The sequence below is a fragment of the Zonotrichia albicollis genome, chromosome 3 (genome assembly GCF_047830755.1).
Source record: "Zonotrichia albicollis isolate bZonAlb1 chromosome 3, bZonAlb1.hap1, whole genome shotgun sequence".
Lineage (NCBI taxonomy): Eukaryota > Metazoa > Chordata > Aves > Passeriformes > Passerellidae > Zonotrichia > Zonotrichia albicollis.
In genome coordinates this window covers 56,349,967-56,377,578 of record NC_133821.1, presented here as the reverse complement: position 1 = coordinate 56,377,578, position 27,612 = coordinate 56,349,967, and the positions used below count along the sequence as shown (strand labels likewise).

The window sequence follows — 27,612 nt, the reverse complement described above, 5'->3', positions numbered from 1 at the left end:
TATTAAGGAGGAAATGACAGTACATGTTTCTCTTTAAAAGCTCCATGCTTTTCTTCCTCACTGTTTTACTTCCAGTTCCTATTTTCAGTATGGCATCACTAAAATGTGTAGTCAGTATCTTAAGAAGACTCTAGCTCATCTTTTCATAGTTTCCACTGGTATCAAATATGTATGTCCATCTACATGATACAAAAACCCACACAGCATTAAACACTAAGATCCTCTTCCTCTCCTTCTGTCACTTTATTTCCTTGCAGTAAGAAGCACTTGGTTCATGTAAACTCAAAAGTCTGGGATGGCCAACCTTGCAGTAAGGACAAGCTAAAGTTGTTGGACATAGCAACTCTATCCCTCTGTATGACACACCACCATCTGATAAAGACTTATTCAAATAATTTATTAAGAAAATTACCGAATTTTGTTATTTGAAGTGAGTGATGGCTGCTACCTCTAGCCCACCCTTAGACTAATGAAAACAACTCAAAGTATAGAAATAAAAAACTATAACTTGGCCCTTTTGCCCAAAAGGTTGATTAAGAAAACTTTCAGGTAAGTAATAGGAAACTAAAACAGCTCTGGTTTGTTATTTCAAGAAACCTCTGGTTCATTTCTGATTCTTCCTTTCTACATGTGGAGGTTCTTCTGGCAAACCTGAAAACATTTTCAGCCTGTCATATTCACAGCTGCTGTTAGCTTTCAAATAGGTTATTAACTAGGCTACTGTAGTATGAATCAGAGAGCTTAAATTTTCAAGAGTGTATTTAACTGCCAATCTTCATACTTCTTTTTAAGGAAGTACCTTGGTAACTTGGCTTATTCATTAACATACAGAACACTTATTAAAAGAAATGGGAGGTGTTACCTCTTTCCACTGGCATGAGAGATGAAATTACTTTTGCCCTCCTCCCATGCTGAGAAAATGACAAAGCTGCCAGCTCTCCGTGTTATCTTGCTGCTTACTAATACAAAGTAATTAATGAATTCAGAGTTCCACAGTTGGAGATAGGTGATTTGAATATTCAAAAATCCACCAGCTACAGTTGCATTCCTATCCCAAAATGGCTGCATTCTGTCTCACAAGCACAGGAATGATTTTCTGCTCTGTGAGGACACACACATTTTCCTCATCCCTTAAACACAGAAGGATAACTATACATGCAAGACACTTGCATGTGATGATTCCTTCACACAGCCCTTCAGATCAGAGGATAAGGGCTTCACTTTAATCCACAGCAAAGACTATCCTACACATGAAATTAGAGAGCAGTTTTCTGGCCAGTGGCACAGAAAACAGATTTTATTAAAACAAGGCACCAGGAGGAGTGATTAATCAGCCATGACTGGATGATTAGATGGGAGTTAATAAGCTCATGATGCAATTTAGCTAGAATGTTGCCTTACTGATGGGTATTTTGCAGACAGCATTTTCCTGAAAAATGAAGTTGTCAACTACTGGAGTAGAGGTTGTGAAATTAAATTTTTTTAATATTACAGAAACACTTCAGCTTTGAATTCACACACAACGTGTGCAACCTAATGCTTGCATTCTCCTAATAAAATCTGACATAGATTTATGAGTAAACAAGTCTGAAAAAACTCCTAGCCTTAATTAAAATGCTTTACCATAATATTACTGAGACATTTAAATAAAAGCTTTTTTTTTGATGTCTATTTTCTCATGTTGTCTATGAATTATTTTCGTAGCCGTTTCAGTGCTTCTCTAACATCATTGGATTGGAGAGTAGGGAGAGGGAAGGGGAGGGCAAGACAAAGATTGTGATATTTGGAAGAAAATACAGACATTCTAGAAGCAATGTTACTAAGGAAGGAAAGAAAATATGGATATTATTGTCAGTAAGCAGATAGCTCTGTCAGTAAGTCGATCAGCTCTGCATCAAATTTAAGCTCTCCTGTTAGTAACAGGAACAAGACAACAATGTATAGAAAGAATCAGTCTCACAAGATAGGGAAAACCATGCAGCAGAGCCAAAAATCACAGTATAAATAAAGGAAGTAAAAGCTATTAATATAAATTTATTTTAAAAAGGAAAAAATGTATATTGACACTAAATAATAGAGACCTGTTTTTAAAAGTTGTACTCTAAAATCAGTGCAAAAATCAGTGTCAGGTTTATATTAGAAAAACAATTAACTCACTAGTAGTCCATTTATTTGGTTATGCCAAGGTGCAGAACAAATTAAACCTTTAGCTAAGCACTTCCTCACAGACTGAAGTCTTCACTCAGACATGAGTGAATGTTATGTGTTTGCATCACTCCCTTTAATAATCACATTCACAATCCCATTTTGGCTCTCTGAATCTGACTTTGTGATTAGTCCAGTCTTGCTCTCAGTTTGAAGTGATCCAATAAGCCAAAAGAAAAAGAAACTACTAGAAATGAAAAATCTAGTCAGAATTAGGGAGCAAAAGAGAGGAAATTTCCCTTTGTGGAATGCAGTTGGACTATAAAAAGGAGATGGTTATAAACCAAAATTTCCTAACTGTTTTAAATGCAAGCAGAATAAGCATGTAAGAAAGAATATAGAAAATGCTTCCTGCTCTACTATATTTAAACAAACAGCTATATTTGCAGCTTTGAATCCTCAAGAGATTTACATGTCAAGTTACATGGAAAGCCCCTAAACACTATCCCATCCTATTTACAAAAGGTTTCAAAGAGTGGCCTGTGGTAAAAGACATCATGAGTAAGATGCTAGGCTGAAAAACAAAGAGGAAGAAAAAGATGAGAGAAAAATGTTTGGGCATGTAACAAAATAATTATTGTACTTCACTGATAAACTATATCAAGCAGAAATGATCAATTTTAACCATGAAGATCCACAAATCAGATTATTTAATTAATCTCCTGCTTAAGGTTTTACTTGTGTTAAGGCATTATTTTTCTTTACCCTTTTTACATCCAAATAATAAAATCTTGAAGTCATCTATGAAAATTATTCTAATTTCACTGGGAAAAGTTGGAAAAGTTACTGGAATTAAAGAAGAAATCTCAGTAGAAAGCTTATAGCATGTGCTATTTCTTCTCTCAACTCATACCATGGCATACATGAGTTGAGAAAGGATTCAAACTGGTTAGGGTCAGACATCTGAGGTACAAAAACACTGTGCAGTCTCAAAACTCAGCCAGTCTGTGGTTTTCCACCCAAAGCTCTCAGTTCCCTAAAAATGTTTTATCTTATACTTTGCAGCATCCTGGAATACTCAGAGTTGCAAGAAGCACTCAAGTCTCATATTGCTTGCAGTAACACCAAGAAAGGACACAGAAAGAGAACTGTGGTCTTCTGGGCACAGGCAAATCCCAGCTGCCTCATATGTCCCTAGAAAGATCTCCAAACCCACCAAGAAGCTGTTTCTTTAGGACAAAAGTTTTGTATTTCCCTAAGTAATGTACCTAAAAAATAGTGACATATGGCTGAGGAGAGAGAATATGAAGCCCCACCTGAAGTTTCTTGGAACAGCCAAAGGATTTAATCAGTTACTGACATTATTAAAATTTGGGCAAATGCACAAGTTCTTTTAAAGAAGCCAAGCTATACCCAGTAAATCACTTATATTCTAACAAACAAACACCACCTGGAAATGGAATTTTACAGGAAGAGCAAAATGCATGAATACCTAGATAACTAAAATAGTTTGTTGCCAAATGACCTACATATACACTAGACTATGTCAATTTACTACATTAAATAATCACCAGTAAAAAAAACAGGATTTCCAAAATTTTCACTTTCCTTCTGCTATTTGCATACCATCATCTTGTGACTCATCCCAATATTTTTTAAATAGAAACATCTTTCAAAAAAAAGTCAGTGTTCTGTATATTTGTCAACAGACTGTCAGTTATCAAAGGCTGCCTCAGGAGTGGAAGCTGCATGTACCACCATCATTACAAGCACAATCCACTCTATCAGCAGTATCTACAGAAACAAGCATTAACCACAAAAACCATATACAACAATACAGGACTCCCCAAACTGAAGCAGATGAACACCAGCCAACATAAATAGAACATAGGTTTACTAGCAGAAGCCTGAATACCCTCCATTCTTGTCAAGTTTCTTTTCTTTGCTCTGTTTACTTAGAAGTACATGATTTCCATAAAGAAAAATAAGGCTTAATCTTTCACCCCTATCACATAAAAAAGGAAATCAGTGCCTTATCTATTTATACACAGAGGGAATGGCTATTATTTAAAAGACTATAGGGCTAGTTCAACTAACTGTTGAACTAGCAAATGCTAAAAAGACTGTAGCCTAGCAGAAGGAGAAGTCTGCAGGGGAAAGGGAGGACAATCTTCAGAGCTCAGCAACTATCATATTTGTAAAAAAAATAGTTATGGATCAAGATCAAAAACCTAACCATATGGGGATAATACCTCCCCTTCTCACTTACCATGTACTCTAAGAAAGAGGTTTCAATTTTCACTGGAAAAACGAAGGACAGGTGCACACAAAGTGGTCAGGAAGCATCATAGAGAGCACATTCCCTCTTTTTAAACCTAAATGTACGCATGTGTGTGTGCGCGCGCCTGTGTGTGTGTACACATGTATATTTATCAAGCATGCTTTTGAAGAGGAAGAAGTCTATACAGACTGCCTGCAAGAACACAGCAGGAGCCTTAACTGCTGCTGAGATCCTGCAAACACTCCAAAATGGATCCTGCTGGTGTGGGATCCACTCGCCACCACAGAAGCCAGAGGCAGTTCGGCAGGGTGGATGCACAGGATGCTGCAGGCAGGGGCAGCTCCCTTCCCTGTCCCACAGCCTGCAGTTCTGACTGAACCTTGAGGGAACAAGGCTCTGCTCACAGGAGTGGCCACTCAAACACTAAAAAACTAAAACCCAGGTTTAGGAAAAGCTGAGTGATCCTGACACACACTGAGGCAAACTCATGGTCTATAGGTGGATGATCCTACCACTCAAAAAGGTAAGTCAGTTCCCCTGTGAAGAGCAGGGGTTCATTGCTCACTCGGGCTTCTCTGCTGTGCTCAGGTCCCAGACTCAGCTACCAAAAAGGCACCTGGAGGCCAGGGACAGAATCTCACCTCTGCCTACAGAGCTGCACCCCATTCCCAGCCTCTCTGTGTTTACTTAACACTCCTGGTCTTAAACCCCTTCATTTCTTTCCTTCCCTCCACACTCAACTGAATAGTTCTTACCATCCTGATAAGTAATTAAAAAATGGTAATTCTCTATGATAAGAGAGAAACAAAACCTAGGTATTTTAACTTTGAACCTGAAAAAGTGTAGCTCTCACACGGCAGTAGTATTTAGATACTCATACACTTACCTGCTTGGAAGGCTCTTGTCTTATTATAATCATTGAAACAAACCATTTGCTGACTCTCCAACAAAACGTTACAAAACTAGAAACCTTCTTGGTGAATGAACAGTACCACAGTCCCTAAGGAACAGTTGGGCATCAAAATAAATAATTTCTCCACAGACAAATGGTTGCTCCACGGAGGTGAAATAACACCTGGTCTCACTAAACCTATTATTTTTACTAAGATATCACAAGATAGCAGTGATGTAGCTACCGTGGTTTCAAAATTCCTATTGCCTTGAGGAGATGCAATTACAGTCATGGAGATGAATCCTCATGCAGAACATCCCTATCCAGACTTGCTCAGCAACAGAGTTCACTGACAGCAGCAACAAACTGTGCATGTTTGTCAGCAACTCTGACAGACATACCACAGAGGCAATACAGAGATGAACCCACCCCAAAATCAAATCCTTCCCATTTCCTATCCAAGACAGGAATCCAGTCTGTTCAGTCCTGCTCATTCTCACTACCCCAGTTTTATCTCTTCTTTTAATGCTACCCTTGTTGGTGTTGCTCAAGTGTTACCCCTTTGGGGAGGACCACTCTTATCCAAAGTTAAACAATATGGGAGCCTATGATGCATATAGAGCACCATTAGAACCAAAAGCACCCCAAGGTGCTGAACCCTGCAGGATAAGGAGAGCTGGGAACAAACTCTCATTACAAAAATCTTGACTGAATTTGAGGATAAGGGTGCTTTGTTTTTTTCTTTAATTACCACAGAAGGTATTGGTAACTCCTGGAGGCTGAGCACAATGAGCAGATTTCAAGAGGGAGACTCCCATGTGTAATCTCGCAGCTCCAGCTGCTGAGATCCTACCAAGCTGGCTGATAGGAGTCTAGTTTCTTGCTACACGTAACTGCAGACAGAATTAATGTTTTTCACACTGTCGGCCTCTGTAGCACTCCTACACTGATAACATTTTACATCACTCAGCAAAATATTCTTTTAATTTGTTATTATAAGTCGTTGAGTTGGAAAAAAGGATCCTTCCTGTTTTAAATTTTGAACCAACCTAGCCAAATATTTAATGAAGCTACCCTTATAAGAAGCCATTACAAGACAAATAGAGATATGGAGAGCTTTCATATATATTATGAGGTGTTTATTGAGTATAAGCAGTCTGTTTAAAAACATTGAATTATTATTATTATTTCCAATCTCAGTATAACTGGACAAAAGTAAAAGTTATGTTTTCGCTAATCTAAGGTCTTGGGCTTTACAAATAATTCATCTTACAGCTGTGCACATTGCAACAGAGGATACAATGTTTGAGCATCACTTTATCCAGGCCTTGCCTCAGCTGAGAGATTAATGTAAAACTGCACTTTGTACAATCAGTAGTAGTAGAATTGTAGCAGACAAGAATCATATATTACCATTAACAATTTAATATCTCAAAACATTTTTGACTAAGCTAAAGTCTAAGTCTTTGTGTTTTCAAAAAATTATGCTAACTTTTAAAAAAGAAGTAAACAAATTTAAGACAAACAGAAAAATGTCACTGTTTTATGATGCAGCCTTTCACATGTCCATAACCTTTTCAACATCAAACCTTCCTCATGCAAAACGTAGACGAGAGTGCGGTCACTTACTATTTTGTTTCATTCCAGCTTGTTGTGCAACCATTATACTAAATATTGATTAAAAAAATTCTTCTAAAGACAAAACAATCAAATCCTATCTATTTAATGATATTCACTACTGTAAAGCTAGCCTCACAAATATTAATTCAATTTTCACAATAAAATATTTTCACAATATTGTGAAATATTGATATGTCACAATATGACATATTAATAGACTTAAAAGAATCTACTAAAATCAATGTGATACACAAAGCAGGGATGTTGGTCTGAGATGCCTAGGACCCAATTTGCAGCATTATTTTATGTGTTGCTTTCATCAGCTACAGTCCTCGGCACATGCATAAATCAGTCCTGAGGTATGAAGACAAACAAAATCAGAAAAAAAATGCAAGTATCAATCACTGCTTAGCTTATTGATTCCAACTGCTTATCTACACTAGCTTGGTTTAAAAACTCAGTGTGTTACTATCTATGCTGAGACATCTGGTAGAATTAACAGTATTAATGGCTTAGGAGACTATCTCAGCTTTACATAGGACTGAGCAGCAAAACTGAGACTATTCAACATTCTAGAAGAGCATCTGAATGTGAGGATTTGGTGGGGTTTATCTTTTCATCATTTTGCATAAACAGCCTTTAGTACATCAATTCCACCGGCTGATTTAAAAAAAAAAAAGGGATTTGATTCTGAAGATAAATTTAACTGCATAATTTTCAATTTTGCTGTGCTTAAATTTCATACAAAAAACCCCAAACTCTTTCAGGAACTAACTGGAAATCTTTACTGAAAAGCATCAGTATGTTGCCATACTTTATTTTAACAAGCCATAGCTTATAGATGGCAGAGGGATAATACCTTCAGAATTTTACCTACACGTAAAAAACATAAAAACAAGAAATCCCCTTCTTTTTTCATCCAAGGTAAAAAGCCACACACTACACCCTGAGTTCATCATTCTAATCTCTCTGCCAGTATTTCTCAGCTGTTCTCATGGCAGCTCAATACATAGAAATGCCAGTTTCAGTGACTTCTAGATTGCTTATATTCAGTCAGCAACTTTTAGTCCAACTATTTTCAGTTTGTTCCCTAGGACCACACGGAATCTGAAGCAATTCACTTTTCCACTCCACTTCAATGGCAGAATTGAATTTGCTACAGCTGTCCCTAAGTTAGACTGCAACAGCGCCTGAGTACTCCACTGAGTACTCATTCCACAATCAGATTTTTCCTTCCACGACCAATGTTCTTCTTCAGATGGGCTGGGAGAACACCCAAATTATCAAACAGAAAGAAGCCTGCTTCCAGCTCTGAACCTGCAGCTCTCTGGAAGACCAGCCCTCAGGAGTTGATACTGACATGGACAGTGTCACATCTTCATTATCAGCCACAAGGACAGGACAGAGCTGCCAAGCACAGAAAATCTTCATGGCATGCAGTATTAGAATAGCACAGCTGTTGGGCAAATAAATATTGGGGAAAATGCAGCAAACTGCACACTGAAGTGTTCAGTAGATGACATAGCAACTGATATCAATTTGCAGGAAACTAAAAAGGGATTTAACCCTACATTTCATTTTGCCTAAAAGTAAACAAATTTCAGGCTTACTAAGGCAACTGAGAGCAAATTTTTCCCCTGTATAATGAAGTCTAGAAAGACAAATAAAAAAAATACTTCAAGTTTTCTCAGAAGTAAAAAAAAAAAACAAATACAGTGTGATTTTCTGAATAAGCACTTAAAATCATTTCAATATAAATTCTAGAGAGTCCTAAGCTCTCCTGATGTATTCTAGTACCTAGTTTATCATGTCATTCAAAACAGAAATTGTAACTACTTAAACATTCACCTTCTTGCTACAGGTGCCATGCGAAGAAATCCTTACCTATTTTACTACTGCACACTATTCTAGTAAGCAATCAAAAAGCTGACACTCGAAGTGAAAGGCCACAAAAGCAGCTGAGAGAAATCCACTGGGTTCCATTGAGGATAAGTGAGTTTGGTGCATCTGTCCTGCTGGAGTCATTAAAACAAAATTTCAAAGGAAACACATTACACTCCAAGTGCAGATGATTTTACCAGCGAGCACTTCATGTAGCATGAAACCCAGCCATTAGCAAAGGAATTGAATGTTCCAAATATTTTGCTGATAAAACTGGGGGAAAAACCCAACAAAAAACAAAAAACCCAAAAAAACCCCAAAACACAAACAGACAAAAAAAACCTACAGGAGTCTCATACTCCTACATATACCTGAACAAAAAAAAACCGCCCATGCATATACCTTGTGTTGGGAGCCCAAAGCACAGATCAACAAACAGCAGCTCCAGAAGCCACTGCTCTTTCCAACCTCTCACCAAAATAGATGTCTCTTACTCTACACCCTTCCAATGATATGAGATTTTCATGTGGATGTATGCTACAGCAGTAGAATTGGAATGGTTTGGCACTCACCAGTGTTCTGGTACACCAGAGTGAAGAGAATGTTTTACCACTGCTGGCAAAAACTAATTAAATCTCTGTAAAAGACAATTTACTAATAGAGTTCTCAATCACTCCATTGGGATGGTGCAGTTAAGAACAATCCTCTGTTTGGGATACAAGGGCTCCCATCCACACACAGATGTACAACACACTGGCATGTGAAAGCAAGTCCTGTACACCTGTACTTCTATGTCATATATAAATATACACATATATTATATTCATCAGGTATGGCATGTAAAATATAATCCAGAATCTTCAAATTTCAGTGGTATCACTGATTACAATTATCATGAGGTACTATAAAAGACATAATAAGGTGGAAAAAATAGTATATTATTTATATAATGAGACTGTTGGATATATTTCAGAAAACACAGGCAAACCAAGTATAACTCAGCATAATAACAAGAATTCTTTTTTCCAGCCAACACAGATGATAGATGATTTTGTGCTTGTTCACTTACAGAAAAATTTCCTTTAAATGCCAAACTAATTTAATTTCCTGTACCTAGTCCCTGTGCACAAAACTGGTTTTTATCTCTTTGAAGTAACAAAAGCATTAGAATAGAATGAAAGTTCAAACTAGCCCCTTTTTATATAAATACTGAGAGTAATGGTGTTTGGAATACTCAGATTGTCCCATTAGAAAAAATAATTCATATTTAATCATATGAAAAACCCTCTGAAATATTTCAAATAATAGTTAGTAGCAATGGGCTTTATGAAGGTTACTTTACGTTTAATTTTAATTTGCACACTGTGTTGGCAAATTTTTGTCTTAATACCTATTTTTCATGCAGCAGGTTTGCTTGAGGATTATTTAAAAAGAAAAACCTTTCAGACAAAATCTTAATCATTTTTGAACCAACTGAGACTAAGTAAATACCTGGCATTCTTCTATGTCAAATATGTCTGGATACCTTTTCTTCTGGATACCCTTTTTTACTGGGTATAGAGCAGCAAAAAGGGAAATAATTCTCCTTGTCATAAAATGTGAGACAGGTAACAGCATACAATGTACAGGTCTGTTGCTTAACTTTCATGAAAAAGTCATTTAAATCTCAAAACTGAAAGAAGCCACAAAATTATAAATCACTCCCTCACACCTGAAACCTGGCAACTTCCTTCCCGTGTCCTTGTGACACCTTTTCTCAGTGAATAAAACCTGTGCAGAAGGTGCAACAGCACAAGAGTAATTGATGGTAAAAGAGAAAACTCTGCCTTTCTTTCCTCTTATAGGATATATAAAGTTAGATCCCTTTCTCCTACCCAATATCCACCATATCTGAAAGAACTACCTAATCCTGTTTCTATTATTGTTCATATTGTCTAGAAATTGCAGAAGTTGCTGAATTCAAGACCACTAATGGATAGATGGCCAGGCTTCATTTCTTAAGAAAATTAGGGAAAATTTCCAGGAACTGATTTGATTATGGTATTTAATCATTTTTACTTTAAGAAGAAAGTACTAGATGATAGAGGTCTTGAATCTAGAAAAGAAAGATGTGAATTAAATTATTTTAAAAAAAGAAAAAAACATCAAATTACCCAAAAAGATAATCAAAGGAAAAAGAATCAGAAGAAAAACATAGTTCCAAGTAGTTGCAAGGACCATTCCTAAATTACTCCAGAAGCAATAGATTCACCTTCTCAGGTGAATCACTCTAACTAATGAGCTTTAGTGAAATACAAGGCACTTGGGTCCAGAGAAGGTTCACTGGAAATAACAACAAGGCTAAGAATAGATGGACTGAATGCTTTTTATGGTCTTAAATGCTTTATAAAAACATAAGGACTTCCATCTTCATCTTATGTGTGCTTTTCTAATACTAAAAAGTTACATTAAGAAAATGAGCCAAAAATATTACAAAATGATACCTAGGCTGTAGGTCACCCTTGTGCCCACACACCCTTGTGTAGGCACCCTTGTGCACCTGTAATTCTGCTTGCCTGACACACCACAGCCCAGACTATGTGATGATACTCCTCATTATACAATTATTTACTATTCCTTCTCCAAAAGAGTCCTCCGTTTTTCCTCATCTATTTCTGGTTTGTTAGTTTTTGGTGTTTTCTTTCTTTCCTGCTGATGAACTGATGAAAGTGGTACATACATGTAACACTCCACACCCCAGCAAAATATTAAAAAAATAACTATTTAAAATGAAAAGTAAAAATAATGCTGCCCAAGCAAATAAACTAGGTTGTCGTTTTATTTTTGAAACCAAAACCATTCAAGCAAGCTATGAATGTCAGTGTTTTAATAAATTGTCTGAGCTAACCATACTATTTTACAGGGAAATGATGAAACCTCAGAGCACAAATAGCTACTCACTGCCTAGATACACACATTCTTTCTTAGGAAATTTCAGTCATTTTTCACTATTGTCTTTGTTACTAGCATTTATCTGGTTCAGAAGAGTCAAGTAGGTATATTCAGATGGATCACTGATCTCACAAAGTATGGAAATTTTCATTTTGGGATTCTTGCACTAAAAATGTAGGTATTTATTGCAGAGTAGACCTTGCACCTTTAATGCACACTAATTGAAAAATAGCAGTAAATCCAGTAAATGCACACAGTTATTCTTTCTTAGGCATAAGAAAGCTGCTCATTGTTCTGACTCAAGTCAGCGTGAGATTTTGTTCATAGTACTCAGCCATTACATTACTGCTAACTTACCTGTTATATAACAAGAATACCTATTATATAAACATAGCATTCAAGAGATTACACAACACAAAAGGCAAACCAGCACTCTTATAAGCACAGCATCTTAATGATTTCTAATGCAATGAAAAGTAACTGAGGACTGAAAAGACCTCCTTTTGCAGGATTCATTCCACTAGAAAACTGAGGTCACACTGAAACCAGTTTATAGCAACAATTTCTCAAAAGATTGCTACATTTTTCTACTAAATTAAATGAAGCACTGTTATGTTAATAAAAAGAATTGATGCTTCTCTAGGAAGGCAACAGCGCTTCAGGAAAGACAAATTACCTCGTATCTTAAAACTTTTTTTAACAGTTGCTTCAAACAGATATGAAGCTGTCTATATAAGTACCTGGCCTATGACTTACAAATATAAATGCAAAGGCAAAATTTATGTATTTTTCATAGAAAGCACAAACAGATACCAAATGTCAGTTCTATTAATTTATCAGCAAGTACATAGTCATTCATTTTAGTACCATCTTGGCTTTCAGAGACTTACTAAAAAGAAAAATATAGACATTGAAAACATGACCTTGTGTTCATCTACAAACCTCCAATAATTTTCAATATCGTTGTCCTCTAATATTAGTATACTAATATGCAAGAGACACAAGCAGATTCCTAATTCATTTGTATAGAAGTCATTGCAGTAGAAATATATTTATGATTTACTGAACACCATCTCTCTCTGTTGGTATAGCTGCAGCTCTGTATCTTCTGCTACTGTTGGTATTTAATAGGTACTGAGAGCACAGTAAACAACTTTGTAAACAGCCAAGAGCCACATAATGACCACACTCAGAACTTTGCTTTATCTTTCCTGTGCACATCTCAGAAGACCTTTGAGTACAGAGCACTGTAGAACAGAGCAGCTGCCATCAGTGTTATTTAGGTTGGGGTGTAAGTGTCCAGAATTCTGACCTTCATGGTTGTGCACAGAAAACATCAGTAATTTTTTCCAAAAAAAACCAGATTACCACCAAACATAGTATGTCTCATTGGTCAGTGCGTCCTACAAAAATCTTTTTCTACTCACATCAAGTGCAGAAAATAGGCCAGAACTAGTGCAAATATTCCACGTAAGACCCCTAAAAAGCTCTCTTAAGTCTGCCCTGTTCCCAGCAAAATACCTGAGCTCACATTGTCTAATCATTCTGCAGAGATTTGTTCATCCTCCAAGTTCTCTGGGTGTGATCTCTGTATTAAAAGCAAATATTCTCCTAACACATGGCCCCAGCACTCTGCTAAAGACAGTGCAAGAGAAAATCTGCAAGTTGATTTTATGATTTAAACAAAAGTCTCAGTACTTCATGTTCAAAAATTGAATCCTTTTTCATTCACTGCATTCTGCCCTATAGCATTACTTTATCACTCATTCCCCTATACTTCCTTTAGTTCATGCCCCTGCTCACAATCTCTTGGGAATAAACAGAAAGAAAACTGTTGCTCTACTTTACACATGTGGCCATACACAGTTATCACTGTACATCCTGGGGATTTGACTGTGATTTTTGACATTATGCCTGTGTATGTCTGTTCATTTCATTTTATTTTTTTTCCCTGTGAATTTTCTTGCTCCTGGTTTCAGTATTCACAAAGTAATGGAAGAGGGGTTTAGAAGCGTGTATCTGCTTACTCTGGCACCACCTCTTCTCTCAGATATGCTTGTCATTCTCTTGTCACAAATTGATCACACTCGGGATCATCCATGGGACTGCTCCCAGACTTCATTTCCCAAATACCAGTTTCAGCCTGAGTGCCTGGCATTTCATGGGACTGACTACTCTACATTAGTTTGGTTTCTTGAGGCATCCCCATAAATATCAGAGGCATGCTTATCTCCTGCTAGCTTTCTTGACTGATGGACTTACGGTTAACACCTATTTCTCTTTTGCCTGTATAACTCCTATGCCTACAGTCACTCTTCCTCAAAAATTAACAGGATTTGAGCTAGAGCACAACATTCAGATGAACTATAAGGTGCACATGGAGCACTCAATTACAGCATAACAAATCAAATTAACTGCACTGCAGGGAACAATAATTACACTACTATGATTTATTTGTAAATAACTATTTGTTAGTCACAAAATTAATTCCTATTAGGAATAATTACAATAATTCTAATAGGATTTAAGTAATTCCTATATCCTTCATCTTCCAGACTGCTATTTCTTGTCCACCAAACTAAATAATATTTTATCTTCAGCTTAAAGGTCTGTCACAGCATATTTTAGCTCAGGGCATACACGAGTTTGATTATTTCCAGACACAACCAGCATATATCCAAGTCATTTTAAGACCTTTTAACAGTCTCACCCAATATAGTCAGGAATGCTCAGAAAGTTTATTTGTTCAGAAGAAGTGATCAAGCTTTATATGACATTCTCAAATTAAAACACCCTTGTAACTCTATACTGACTCACAGCACATTGAAATTGTGAATTTACAACTCTAGCAAGCTTCAGTGGACACTGCAAGTGCTTATAATTTCCAAAAAAACCAGACATTCCGATAGCAAAGGAGGAAAATTCAGCACAATCATGCTATAAGCATGTGACAGCCATGAAACCTGTGGTATCATAGGAAAAAAGTACTATTTTACAAGATAAAGAAAGGTGAATATTTAATAACTTACCCCTTCTGCCTTCTCTTCTGTGTTAGCCAGCATTTCCTGGAGGGCCCGTACTGACAGAGACTGCTCCAGCACAAAGGTGCAGATGGACAAATCAGGTGGAACATTCTAGGTAAAAGAGAACCATGAGATCACATTAGTAACACATTTGATGAGCAGCACTCTCCAGTGGCTCTATTTTGCCTCACCATCCATGGATCTGAAAGATCTATTACATCTCTGAGGCTACGAAATCCAGCCACGTACTGGGCTGCAACAGTTAAGTTTTAGTCAGTAAAGGGAAGGAATGCTCTGCTCAACATGGGCAAGCTGATACCTGGGGAATCAGGTCCCCTCAAAAAGAAAGAAAGAAACTCTCAATAGAAGAAGAAACCAACGAATTTCATCAAGTTCAGCAGAGGATTGCAATGAATGTCAGGGCCAGTGCGCTCCCCCTGTGTGTCTGCAGAGAGGAGGAGAGGGATCTTGCAATTCTCTTTAAAAATCTAATAGTGATTACAGGGGAATAGAGCCAGACTCTTCTTGGATGTGGTCCTTGGAAGGAATAGGAGCAGCAATACAAGTTGTACAAAGAAAATCAGAAAAAAAAACTGGGAGCGGAAAGGTTCCTAGGCAAAGCAATGATGGGTCTGCTTGGACATTAGCACATGGAACACGTGTCCCAGACATTATGCTCAGATTGTGAGGAAAACCAAATTCAGTCTTTAGGCTACTGGTATTTAGCCAGAGATCATGATTATCATGAAGGTCAAGATGAATTTTCATAGTAGAAATAGCGGGCACCAGGTATCAAGGCCAAGCCAGCAGCTTCTAAGCCTTGCAGGGCACTATACTTCACTACAGGCTGCACTGACTGAGATAAAACTAAAAAGTCTTACAAAAGTTATTAGTTAACTTGACATGCTTGAAATAAAGATCATTGAACTATTGAAAAGTTAATTTCCCAGACTATCATAAAAATTCATATAAAATTGAAAGAAGTTTGTAATAGCAATGTCTAAGTTACAAAGTAGCAAAGTAAAATTAGATTTTATGTGGGGATCTTTTCTTCTGTTAATAGAACATGCAACTCCTACACACCTTTACTTGCCTCCAGAAATTCTTTTGCATCCCTTCTCTATTTTCTTTTCATGTTAGTTGCATATTTTAGTTTAGGAATATTTTTATTGACTGTTGGAATTCATTTCTTTTACACCATGAATTCTTTTGCTGCTAAAGCTGTAAAACTGCACACTTACTCAAACTGTGTACAATGTGAAGAGGCGACTTCCAAGGCCAAATTACAAAAGCTAGTTGCAAAATCTCCCCCCACCCCCCGCAAAAGTTCATTTTCTCAGAATCCCTCACAATCTTACTAGCTTATTACATTTCTTTTCATCCCTACTAAACACAGCAACTCAGGTCTGTTTAATAAATAATAGACCTTTCATTATTTTCCAGTACCTACATTTCAATGAAATTAATGTAAAATTGTACTTTAAGTTTCAGCCAGATGAAAAGGTTTTAATAGCATCTTCTGTTGCATGGGTTTTGACTGACTTGTGCAATGATACCTTGGCATGAAATATTTTTTCAGCCAACTCCTTCAGAATCAGGGCTCTCATTATTTATCAGTGTTCTTGTTACCATATTTCTTATGTAGCTAGTCAGACACTACAACAGTCCTTCTAGTGGTAAGACTGGGCCAACAAACAACCAATTAGATTGTCTTCAAAACATCCTTGTAATGTAAGTACCATCACAAGCCCTTATGTTACAAAGCAGGAAAGAGAGCACTCAGAGATCTCAGGCCGCAAGGTGCTGCTTCCACTCAGTTAATGTAAGGACAGTTTTCCAGTCTAGAAAGTCTCACAGCCTAAGAGTGCAGCTTGCCGTCCAGTCTGCCCAGTTAAACTGACAAACAAGAGTACAAACAAAAGAGAAAAAATGTTCCATACACTGTGCTCAGAAATGAGTCAAGGCTAACTTGTCTGCATCTATAACCAAACCAAGTCTCCTTAACAATATTCCCACTGTTATTGCTGTTATTTAAAGTAGCATTTTTGCTGGCAGAACATGTCTCACACATACAATTTTGGCCATATCAAATACTTTATATACTCTCCAAAAATCCTGCATGGTTCCAAACACTGATCAAACCAACATATCTAGGACACTTTTCCTTCATCAATTTAATTCTCCTTTATGTTCAAGACTGCCATGAGCACTTCCTTTCCTACCCGTTAAGACTAACGCATGAAGTCCCAATGAACCCTTTTCAGCTATTCTCATTGCAGATGAGTAAGGCACACTTTTTGCTGCTCAGGAGTAAAGAAGGAGAAATGTATGAGATGCTGAGCTTTAATCAAGTGAAAGAAGTGCTGTGTTCTTACAGTCTAGCAAAATGCTAGAGACAGTTTTTTTTCATGAGGCAAAAGGGAGAGCACATTACCCCACCTCATCTTCGTTGCATGGATGCCTGGGTATTGGAGGCCCTCAGAGACAAATGTTTTTCCCTTAAGAGCTTTGCACCTACTGATGCTTGCAGGAAGCATGTGATTTAGACCTTCCTCTCTGGCCCTTCCTCAGCCAGCTCTGCTGTACTGAAAATCCAACAGGCATGACTGCATCAATCCCAGCACATACAACAATCAAAGCAAGGAAAAACAGGAGGCAGATACAGAACTGCCAATGTATTTAGCTCAGTTAGAGCTCTGCTCATCTCTCTACACTTATTTCAATGCTGATGCTTTTAACACTATGGATTTAAAGAATGAGGCTTTGGGCCTCAGACACAGACTGAAGTTTCCTCTCTTGAACAGCCCCCTCCAAAGACAATAATTCCAAGTAATTTTAAAGCTGTCATTTAAATATAACAAAAATTATTCATAAGTGTCTCTTCCATCTCTTCAAAGCATAAAATAAAAAAGAGGAAAGAAACCAGAGTCTTTGCCAGACCTCTGATTATCTACCTTATTTTCTGTCAAATTATCTCACACACAGAGAATGGCATATGAAAAATAAAGGTATTCTATGGCAGTCTAACATTCTGTACTGAAAAATATTTTCATACACCATACATAGCACATTTTGGTACCCAGCCTGTAGATGAACTGCATATTCTAGCAGCTGCAATGAAAACTTGTAGCTATTTGTTTTCAACATCAGGCTTTTTTGAGGACAGGTGAAATGTGTTGGCAGATATTTCAGTGACTGCTTTGCTAGACTATAACCACATTATTAAATAATTAATAATTTTAAAGAAAATATTTTGCTACATGTCTAACAACCCACAAATGCACTTTTAATAAACATCAAAATTACCAAGTCAATCTTCAACCTTTTTTTCCACCAATTTTCACCATATTCATATTTGCTGCAGTAACTTTTTAAATGAAGACATAGAAAATTAATTCATATTCCAAAGCAGAGATTGGGGTTTTTTTGTGACAAAGCATATAATGGTCTTGGACAATCCAGGGAATCTGTACCACTTCAGGTCATATGATCAGTGGAAAATTCTAATAAGCAATGGCAGTATTCAATATAATTTATTTTCAGTTCATTTCTGACACATTTGCAAAATCAGTTTGAATATAAAATATACCCACTGACTTATAAGGTAAATAGTAGTAACTCCAGTTTATCTCAGTATTAATTAAAGCATTACTGATTTGGCTGCCAGTTTATGTTTAGATTTGCCCTCCTATCAATTTTCTCTTTTAGAAAATCTACTCAGTCATAATTACAGGCTAATATGCCAGCAGTTCAATTTTTTTAAATGTTATTGCATAAATAGAAATTGTATATTGCATTTCAAAAGGATGCTGAGTACCTCTAGGAGAAAAGTAATACATTATTATTACCTTTTTCTATTGTTCCTTCATCATGGCTTGTAATAGCCCAATCAGCCAAATTAGAGAGGTTAAAATAAATGTAACAGTCATCTGGAATTCTTAAGGCATACCCATTACTGAAGTAATTACTGGATTATTTAGAAAACTGGTGAATTCCTTATTCTTCCTGTCATTTTAAACTACATTTATTGTGGACACTAGTTTTCTGTAGTAATATTTGCATATTAAACCATGCTTTACTCTGTGGGAGGCAGATTTGCAAATTAGAAAATCATACCCTTTATTAAAAAGGTGTTTCGAGTAGAGCTTTTGAAATATATTTCAAAATAACCCTAACTGCATTCCAACCCACAGGTGAATCATGGGTACTGGATGTATTAATTATCCTCAGTTTAATTTTCTAGAGAATTTCTATTTACACACTCCAAGGAAAGCAAGAGGCTGAGACACAAAACTCAGTGCTGTTGTCATTACTCTGGCAATCACACAGTGCTAACAAGCCACTGGAATGTACAACCTGCTCAAATAATATGTTGCATATAATCTTGTGAATGTAAACTGAACTTCTGCCTCTCATAAATATTAGTACAAGACTGAAGGACAATAAATTGTATCAGCAAACAGAATTCTGTCTCTAAGAACAGGCAGCTTCACCTCATCTTTACTTGTCTTCCTAGATATTTGCAAGCTTCTTATTTTTCTAACCCAATTCCCAATTAAATAGACTTACAGACATTTTGTTCTTAACTGTATACTGAGAATTCACACATCAGTGCCTAATCAATCACCTATTTAAGCAGCCTGATGTCAAAAAAATGAGATGTGGGTTTTCGTAACTATTTTTAATGCTAGCACATTTACTAGAGGCCTAACCTCAAGAATCCAAGTAGGAGGACTCAGAAAATTCATTTTAGTACAGAATTTAAGCAACACATCTGTAGTCCTATTTGTGGGAGTAGCCTGAAAGAAACTGAACCCATCAGCTATTTTCAAGTTACATTTCAATTTATACATCTCTATCTCTCTGGCAGCCCTTTCTATTTAAATGAGATTCTGTCTGGTGACAGTGATGAAACACACTCAATATAACCAAGGAAAAACTTCTGTTTCTAGGACTCTACATAGAAGGCCCAGCTTTCCTTGTTTTCAAGCTTGTCATCGAAACAATGGACCCAGAACAGAAATATATGGGTCTGACAAACCAAGTCCCATCAGCCAAACAGAATGAACCATATTCATCAAATCCCAAAGCAGAAAAGACAGAGAATGAATTATGAGCCTTACAGTTTAAGTCTGTAGAGTGCCAAATAACTCTGTTCGCTCCCTAGAACTCCTCCAGGAGCAGTGTCAAACTTTCATGTGTTTACAATGAGCAGACAGTGAAGGCTGCCTGGACACCTCCTACAGAAAGTTTGCTATCAGCTGCTTCTGACTATTTCAGTCTGAAACCATCAGTTTCTGTATGAGGCTTTTATAGGACATTCCATCCCAAGCAGTTGTCTCCCTCAAAATCAGAGGAATTTTCAGCATTGAAAACTTTCCATGTTACTCTACCTAAAACTTATAATGTCCTCATGTTTTTGGAAGAGCAGCTTGACAAGGAAGTGGCTTTTTGTCACAAGTACACTTTTTTCTAGGAAAAACTTCAAAAATCTGCGCATGTTTTACTTCTGAAAAACGTCATTTTCACATAGTGAAAAGTTTCTTGTTAACATCTGAAAGCTCAAAAAAAGTCCATTTTGCACAGGAAAACTGTTTCAGCTGTTTCAGAGATAAAACTTAGAAACTGACAGGACGATAAAATTAGAACACAGACTAGAATTAAAAAAAAAAAAAAGGAAGGAGGAGACGAACACAGGGAAAACCAGCTAGTGATGGAGCTGAGGCCAGACACAAATACATTGCAATCATTCCATTTTCAAATCTTAAAACACAAGACCACTCCATGCCCTCAGTGGTTTACTTGAACTGTGTTGGTTGCCTATGCCACATGCTGATTTCCTTGTTAATCTGACCTAAACAACTGACTGTTTTAATTTTCTTAAAATACTCTCTCTGGTCACATATAGAAAGTTCACCATCTTGTCCAGATCTCCAAGTGCAGAAGCCTCCCATAAGGGAAGTGTTAGACTGAATAAAACCAGCAGTGGAAGAAACCTTGATATACTGAGCATACTTTCTGTTGATACATCAAACACTCTTCTACAGTAGTTTTTGTCTGATTACAGGGAGTTACTAGTTTTTATTCTGTATGAGTTTGCACAGCAGTGAAGACAAAACTCCTTCCCCACTTTCATTTTCAGAGAGTGAAATGTGATCTGCTGGTCACTGTGTAGCAGAGTTCATTGGCAAAGAAAATTCTGTGCACCTGAAACTTAATCTGTACAAACTTGAAGGCATAGAAGGAAACTGCTAATTGGGGTTTTCCCTTCTCACAATCTTTAAAAATCCATCAGAAATCTACTTCTACTTAAGATATTCTTACTAAAGTACAATTAGAGTATTTTCCTTTATGCTGAAAACAGCTTCATCTTAAAATTTTTCAGTTTTTGCTCTTTGGAAATAGCTTTGATCCTGAAATCTGTCAAAGGTCTTAAGGCCATTTTATTAACAGTGCAGACTATCTTAATCACTTGGAAGCTGTAATTCCTGGTAAGGTATTTGCTTTCTGTATAGATTAAGGGCTGCATACATTCCATCTTTAAATGGATAAGAGGCTTTTTCCTCTTACCCTCCATCTCTTCCCTCTAGTCTCCTTTCTAACCTAAGGACATAAGTCCCACATATCTACATTACTGAGAGCATTTTCCTTTTCATCTCCTTTTTGAAAATTTAAAAGTCTTTGCAAGAGATAGAAGTGATATTAGGTAAGGAGCCGTACAACTACACTGCAGCATTGAGGGATAAACTTGGTCAATCAGCTCAACTCCCATCACAACATTCGCTGCTGTAGCCAGAAGCTTAGATGAACTTAATTAATAGTGTATCACCCTAGTGCAGTGAAAATGTGTTAATTTTTAAGGTAATTAGGAAAATTTCATGCTGATTAATAAAACAAGAAAAGCTCATAGGATCAACAGCACTACAGAGGGTCTAGGCACACATCCAAATTAACAAAAACATGGTTTGTTTATCTTCATATTAATGCTGAAAATTCTATTTTATTATGCTAATCTTATGTGTATTATTCAAAACTTTAACATTCCCTTTTATTCTCAGAGATTATGCTGTATTTGTAGCTACTGCAACGAGTAATGGAAAAATCTAGGATGATTATTATCATGGGAGGGTACTGTTGCTTTAGAACCTGGAAGGAAGCACTCTACCCTTAATTCTTGCAGCATCAGAAAGATGACCTTTATAAAATACTATTTTGTCCCTCTCTGAAAAACATACCAGATAGCCAAAAGGAAAATCTTCCTAATCCCTGACCAGATTTAATATAAACCAAACACATTACAACAGTCATATTTCTAAGTAGCAACCCTGTAACCTTTCAGGATCAAACAAAAAGGGCAGACAAGCACATGTTTTGTGCCTGTAATAAGTGACACAGCCTGACCTGTGTCAGTGGAAGTTCTTGCCCCTGCATAATAACCAATAGGCCATTATTTGCTGAGATCCTCTTACTGTTAAATTTATCCCATATCTGAAATCTTCACAGTAGAATTTTCACATTTAAAAGTACATCCAAATAACATAAACACTAATCCTCCCAGAATACCAACTGCTCTGAGCAATTCATCTACATTGCAGTAAACATGAAAAACTATGTCTAAGAAAAGTAAAATCTGCTTATTTATCTCATAAATTATTGACTAAAAAAGACAACAGACATCAAATTTTAACTTTTAAGGATTTTGTTGTAAGTTTTAACTATTATACTTTCCATTGTATGTTGCTGAAATAAGTGGTCAACCTGTGTACCTAAGAAAATCAAATATTGCTCAATGGGGCACTGGGAGTTTATGCTCTGATTCACCTCTGACTTGCCCTTAAATGAAGGAAAGGAGATGCATCATCACCTCTCTCCTGAGCAAGACAGTTTAAAATTATATTTAAAAAAAATACATTACCTTAGAAGATATATACATCCACATCTGAAATGTAAAGCAAATCAATCAGAATCATATATTGAAAGTTTTTAGTAAAAAAAAATCTATATTTAATAATGCAGTTCTTGCAGTTCAGGAGAGACTCTAGCAGATAATTTGGGCCAGGGACAAAAGGATTTGAAAAGTCCTAAAAGCAAACACTGACTGCCAGGAAAATTCCCAGGAATTAAGGACTTATACTGACAAGGTTCCACTGCTGATAAAAAGTACAATAATACTTTTAGGAATAAATATCTGTTTGGAAAAAAAAGCTCACCATGTATACTTAGAAACTGTGGCTTATGTATCAATGTCTAAGTATATAAAGCACCTGCTTGCCTGGGCACGGCACTACATCTGAACATCCACTGCATGATGCAAAAACAAACACTTGTTTTAGTATACAGCCCTATTAAATACAAAATCAAAAAAAAAAAAAAAACAATTGCAAGAGTAATTTGTCCTTAATATTCAAATTTTGTTCTTTCTTGGTCTAGGGTGCCCAAATATTGCTACTAAGCTGTTAAGATAAAACCAAATGGTGCTTTAAATATTTTTTACTTATCATTCAGTAACACACAGAACAAACAGCTTCCACAAACTACTGTCTAGACAGAAATACCCACATGCATTTCCCACCTGCCTCACAAGTGAATTATGCAAGAAGCAATAAAGCAAGAGGCTTAAAAATTTAGTTATGGTAAGGACAGTCCCAAGGACCTAAACAACCTGTGGACTTTTTTTTCCTGCTACACTTGAATACATGTGTATTCAAGTGAGGAGTATAATGAGGAGGAGTATAACAAGTTCACAGATATCACCCCCCCGAGAATATGGTATTCGTTTATATCATTGACCAACCTGGAGTTTCCTCCTTTATCACAGAATCAAGATCTTCTTTTTCAAAATTTCACATTCTGACATCAGATAAAAAGATAACTACAGAACTTTGCAGACACCGATCACACACAAGCACATATCATTTTCTAGATGGTTCTAATTTCAATTTGCCAATACCTTAACTTTCAACTACCCAGGGAAAGAGGTTTCACTCCCTTACTCAGGTCCCTGTCTATGCTGGAGTTTAAAATGACCTTTCAATCGTCTGGTATTGGTTTATTTTCTAAAAAAACCCAAAAAAAATACCACATAATTGAAAGTTCTTCAAAATAACCAAAATTCATTTTCATTAATTATTCTAAGGAACTCTCCTTTCAATAGACAAAAAAAAATAGTAAGAATTATGTAGACAGGTATGTGTATCACCTCCGTAATAAATTGGCCAGAAACATGCAAGGCAAAAAGGAATTATTTTGCCAATCTGAGCTAATGAAGACTTACATTGTCATTATTCTATGATGCATTTTTCAAATGTATCAGCCCAAAGGGGCTTAATTTATTGTTAGTGTACTTCAGATCAACCAAATCAAATATCAAATATGGCACTCAAAGCTTATTAAGCTTTATTCTTAAAACAGCTAATCAAATTAGGCATGCTTCTTATTTAAAAATAAGACCTTATTGCAATTTGGCTTAAATTTCTATTGGCCTTTTTATTTGCTAATACTCAATCAACTTACATACACTGGAAAGAGAAATTCTGTATTGATGGGCTTTGTAATTTATTGAATAATGGGCACTCAAATGGTTCCTTAGAAAGTCAGTTCATATTTCATATTGCACTGAGCAGAATATTTGTTTGCTTTCTGGGACCTCTGTCCAAACTTCCCATGCAAGTCCTGCGCTAGCCCTGTTTCTTTTTCTCTCTCACAGTACTCAAAATGTCACAGATTTGCAATTTTCCTTCATGTAGAAATAGCTTTTCCCTGCTGTTTCCTTTAAAGATCAATACATACCTTGGCTGTTTAAAGGATCTTCAACTATCAAAAATAATTCATCCTATATTATCTAAAGCTATTTGAAAAACTCTTGGTTTTGATCTGCAGTTCTGTCAATTATTGCCTTATCGCCAGCTGTAAACTTCGTACTGCGCAAATATAATTGGTCAATACTAGGAGAAACACCAAGAAAATCTGAAATTCCTAAGTCCCTGTTATCGTTAAAAGACATTTAGATGTGGGATAGAAGCAGAGTTTGAAGTATTAAGGGAAGATTGTATCAGATGTTTGAAATTAGCCCAGTGACAATAGTTTCCTGATTTTTAATCACATGTAAAAAGTCAGTGCTCATGAAAAGGCAACACTTTTGTGCAAGGTGTCTTTGTAAGTATGCCAAGAGTACAAATACCTGGAAGATGGAATAAACTTCCCACTTCTAAATATATTCTTTATATCCAGTAGGGAAGAAAAAGAGAACTTGCAAGGAGTTAAAGCTCCATAAAATCCATTAGCATTATTCACATACTCACATTCATCTCTATTATGTACAGGTTTTCAAACAAACAGCAGACATTCAGCAGTTATTCAAAAACAATTAAACACTCAGGAAAAGCAGCCTGAACTGTAACCTTGAGCATTTACGCATAATCTTCAGGAGTATAATAACTTATTTTACCATCTCACCTGTGTTTTTTTAATGCAAAATAAAGCAACTGTTCTTTTGTTTGTGAAACCAGAAAAAGTTAATCTTGTATTTGTATATGGTAACCCAACAGTCAGCACTAGGAAAGTAACTAAAACAACTTGAATTTGGGTTTCAAAAACAGGGTCACAAAGCATACATCTTCCAACTCCAAACTACTTCCACTTGCCCAACTTCCCTCATCCAATTCAGACTATTTATAAACTAGAACTCTTAATTTAATGATGAAAATATTCTTTTTACGATAGCAAACTACAGCATTCATCAGTTGCTACAAAAGCACAAATAATCTTCCTCCTTTTTCATGGGGAAGTAAACAGGAGGTAAAGTCTAAAATCTTGAAAATCACAACCTAAAAGGTCTGTCTCAAAAAGTCTTAAGAAATAAACAAAAAATATTTTATACTCTTTTTTCCATTTTGTTTCAGATATGATCAATATTAGATACCTCAAACACAGATTTACTCATTAATAGGCCACATTTCTTTGCCCTTATTTCTGAGAGCCCATTGGGCTAAGATTATTCATAGGAGTCTGCTGAACCAAATTTAGACTAACAGCTCTTAAAAATGCTGAGTACAAAGCAGCAATACCATGACTTAAAGTGCAAAGAAGGTACAAAGCTAATTTGGAACTGCTGTTTTAGACAAACATTCTTTTCAAAAGCTTAAAATAAGCACTTATACTTTTATGTGTTCTTAGCTTGAAACACAGATTTATTAATGTTTTTTCCAGTTTTCAGATGTGTAGCTACGTATCAGTCTAATTAAAACTCAAATGACTGCTTTGTAACAACTCTGCATGTACTAATGAAGTACATTTCACTCTAACCCTTCAGAGAAAATATTTAAAATGCTGAGCTCCAGGGGACTTGGCAGAACATGCCAGCTGTGTAACCTTGTGATGTTCAGTTTCCCAGGGTAAGGCAGAAAGTCTGAAGCTTCTGGGGTGAGCTTGCACTGAAAAGCCAGCACTCAAACTCGCATCAGACATGAATGTACCCAAATAAGAACTCCTACCTCAAAATATTTTTTATTTCCTCCATATATCACTTATTTATCTTTCAAGGACTTTCTTATTGTATTTTACTACAGTTACTGCATTTGGTGAAGACGAGTTATCTGTTTGTAGCCCTTAACATATAGTCCCAAGATTATTAAAGAGTCACAAGGTTTGTATACTAAATGGGGGAAAAGACAAACCCAACCATCAGAACCCATCAACTGTGCACTTGGATGAAGGCACTGCTGCTTTGAACAGACTGTTCAAAATGCAAATAGATAAACCGATCATGCAATGACAGCAACTTTCCTTTTTATTAGGAACTGAGCTAAAAATGTTAGGACTCAGAAAATAAATCACTGCAAACAAGCAGGCTTTTAGAAGCCTCTAGAAACTTACCAAACCAATTACAGGACTCTACACCACATATCTGACTTCATCTGATCACAGTGCTTGTGTTACAGCCATATCTCAGACAAGATTTTTCAGCATAATATCTACTCCTTTTTACATTTTAATCTTTAAGTAATAAGATGCCTAAACAGTTACTGGGATATACAGTTATAAAGGAAAACTGATTTAATAGGATTTTTCAGGTTTTCTTTACTTATTTTAGACCAGAAGTGGAATTCCTACATCTGTTGTACAAAAAAAAAAAAAAAAAAAACAACAAAAAAACCACAAATGAAAACAAACACCAAAAAACAACCAAAAAAAAACCCCTACACAAAGAAAAAAGACCCAAAACAGCCACATTATATGTGGGTTTGTAAACATTTAGGGTTTGTTTGTTTTTAACATACATTTAGATAATGATGAAAGTTGCTAACCACATTTCATCTGAAGAAATTACAACTCATGTTTTGTTCATTAAATTTCATACATTTTATAACTTTGGGCTAAGTTTCTTGAATGGATGGTCTATGTCACTAATAGTGTGAAACAACTCACTAATATTTTAAAAATGAGATTTTTGAAATCTTTCTTGCATTGTTTCATTGATAGCAGACAATTAAATGATGCATGCATAGATATGCATATCATATGTACTATCCTTTCATTCAGTGCCACCACTTGGAGTATTATCATCAACTAAACTCATCTACAATATTACTTTGATTCTATCTTTCAGCTTTTGTCACTATACGTTCAGATTACATGTCATGAACTCTAGCAGCATATTTAGGAATTCAGAACTTTCCTTTGGAGCTGTTTTTCCAGGTCCTTTATCAATTATAGTGTTACATATTTCTAAAATACATTTTGACTAGAAAATCCCAAGTACACAATACATTTAAAGTTTTATTATAAAACTCCATGGGTTCCAAATAACAAGTATTAGGCATTCAAGGTTATCCCCAAAA

General features: G+C 36.1%; 1 protein-coding gene across 16 annotated transcripts in view; it reads right to left on the bottom strand.

The window, feature by feature from the left end:
• RYR2 (ryanodine receptor 2) overlaps positions 1–27,612 on the bottom strand; it is a 384,087-nt gene that overhangs the window by 252,757 nt on the left and 103,718 nt on the right. For all 16 annotated transcript variants that reach the window (XM_074537533.1, XM_074537522.1, XM_074537518.1 and 13 more), the window contains one exon: positions 14,780–14,884. In XM_074537533.1, the coding sequence (XP_074393634.1) occupies positions 14,780–14,884 (105 nt within the window). The remainder of the gene's footprint in view (positions 1–14,779; positions 14,885–27,612) is intronic.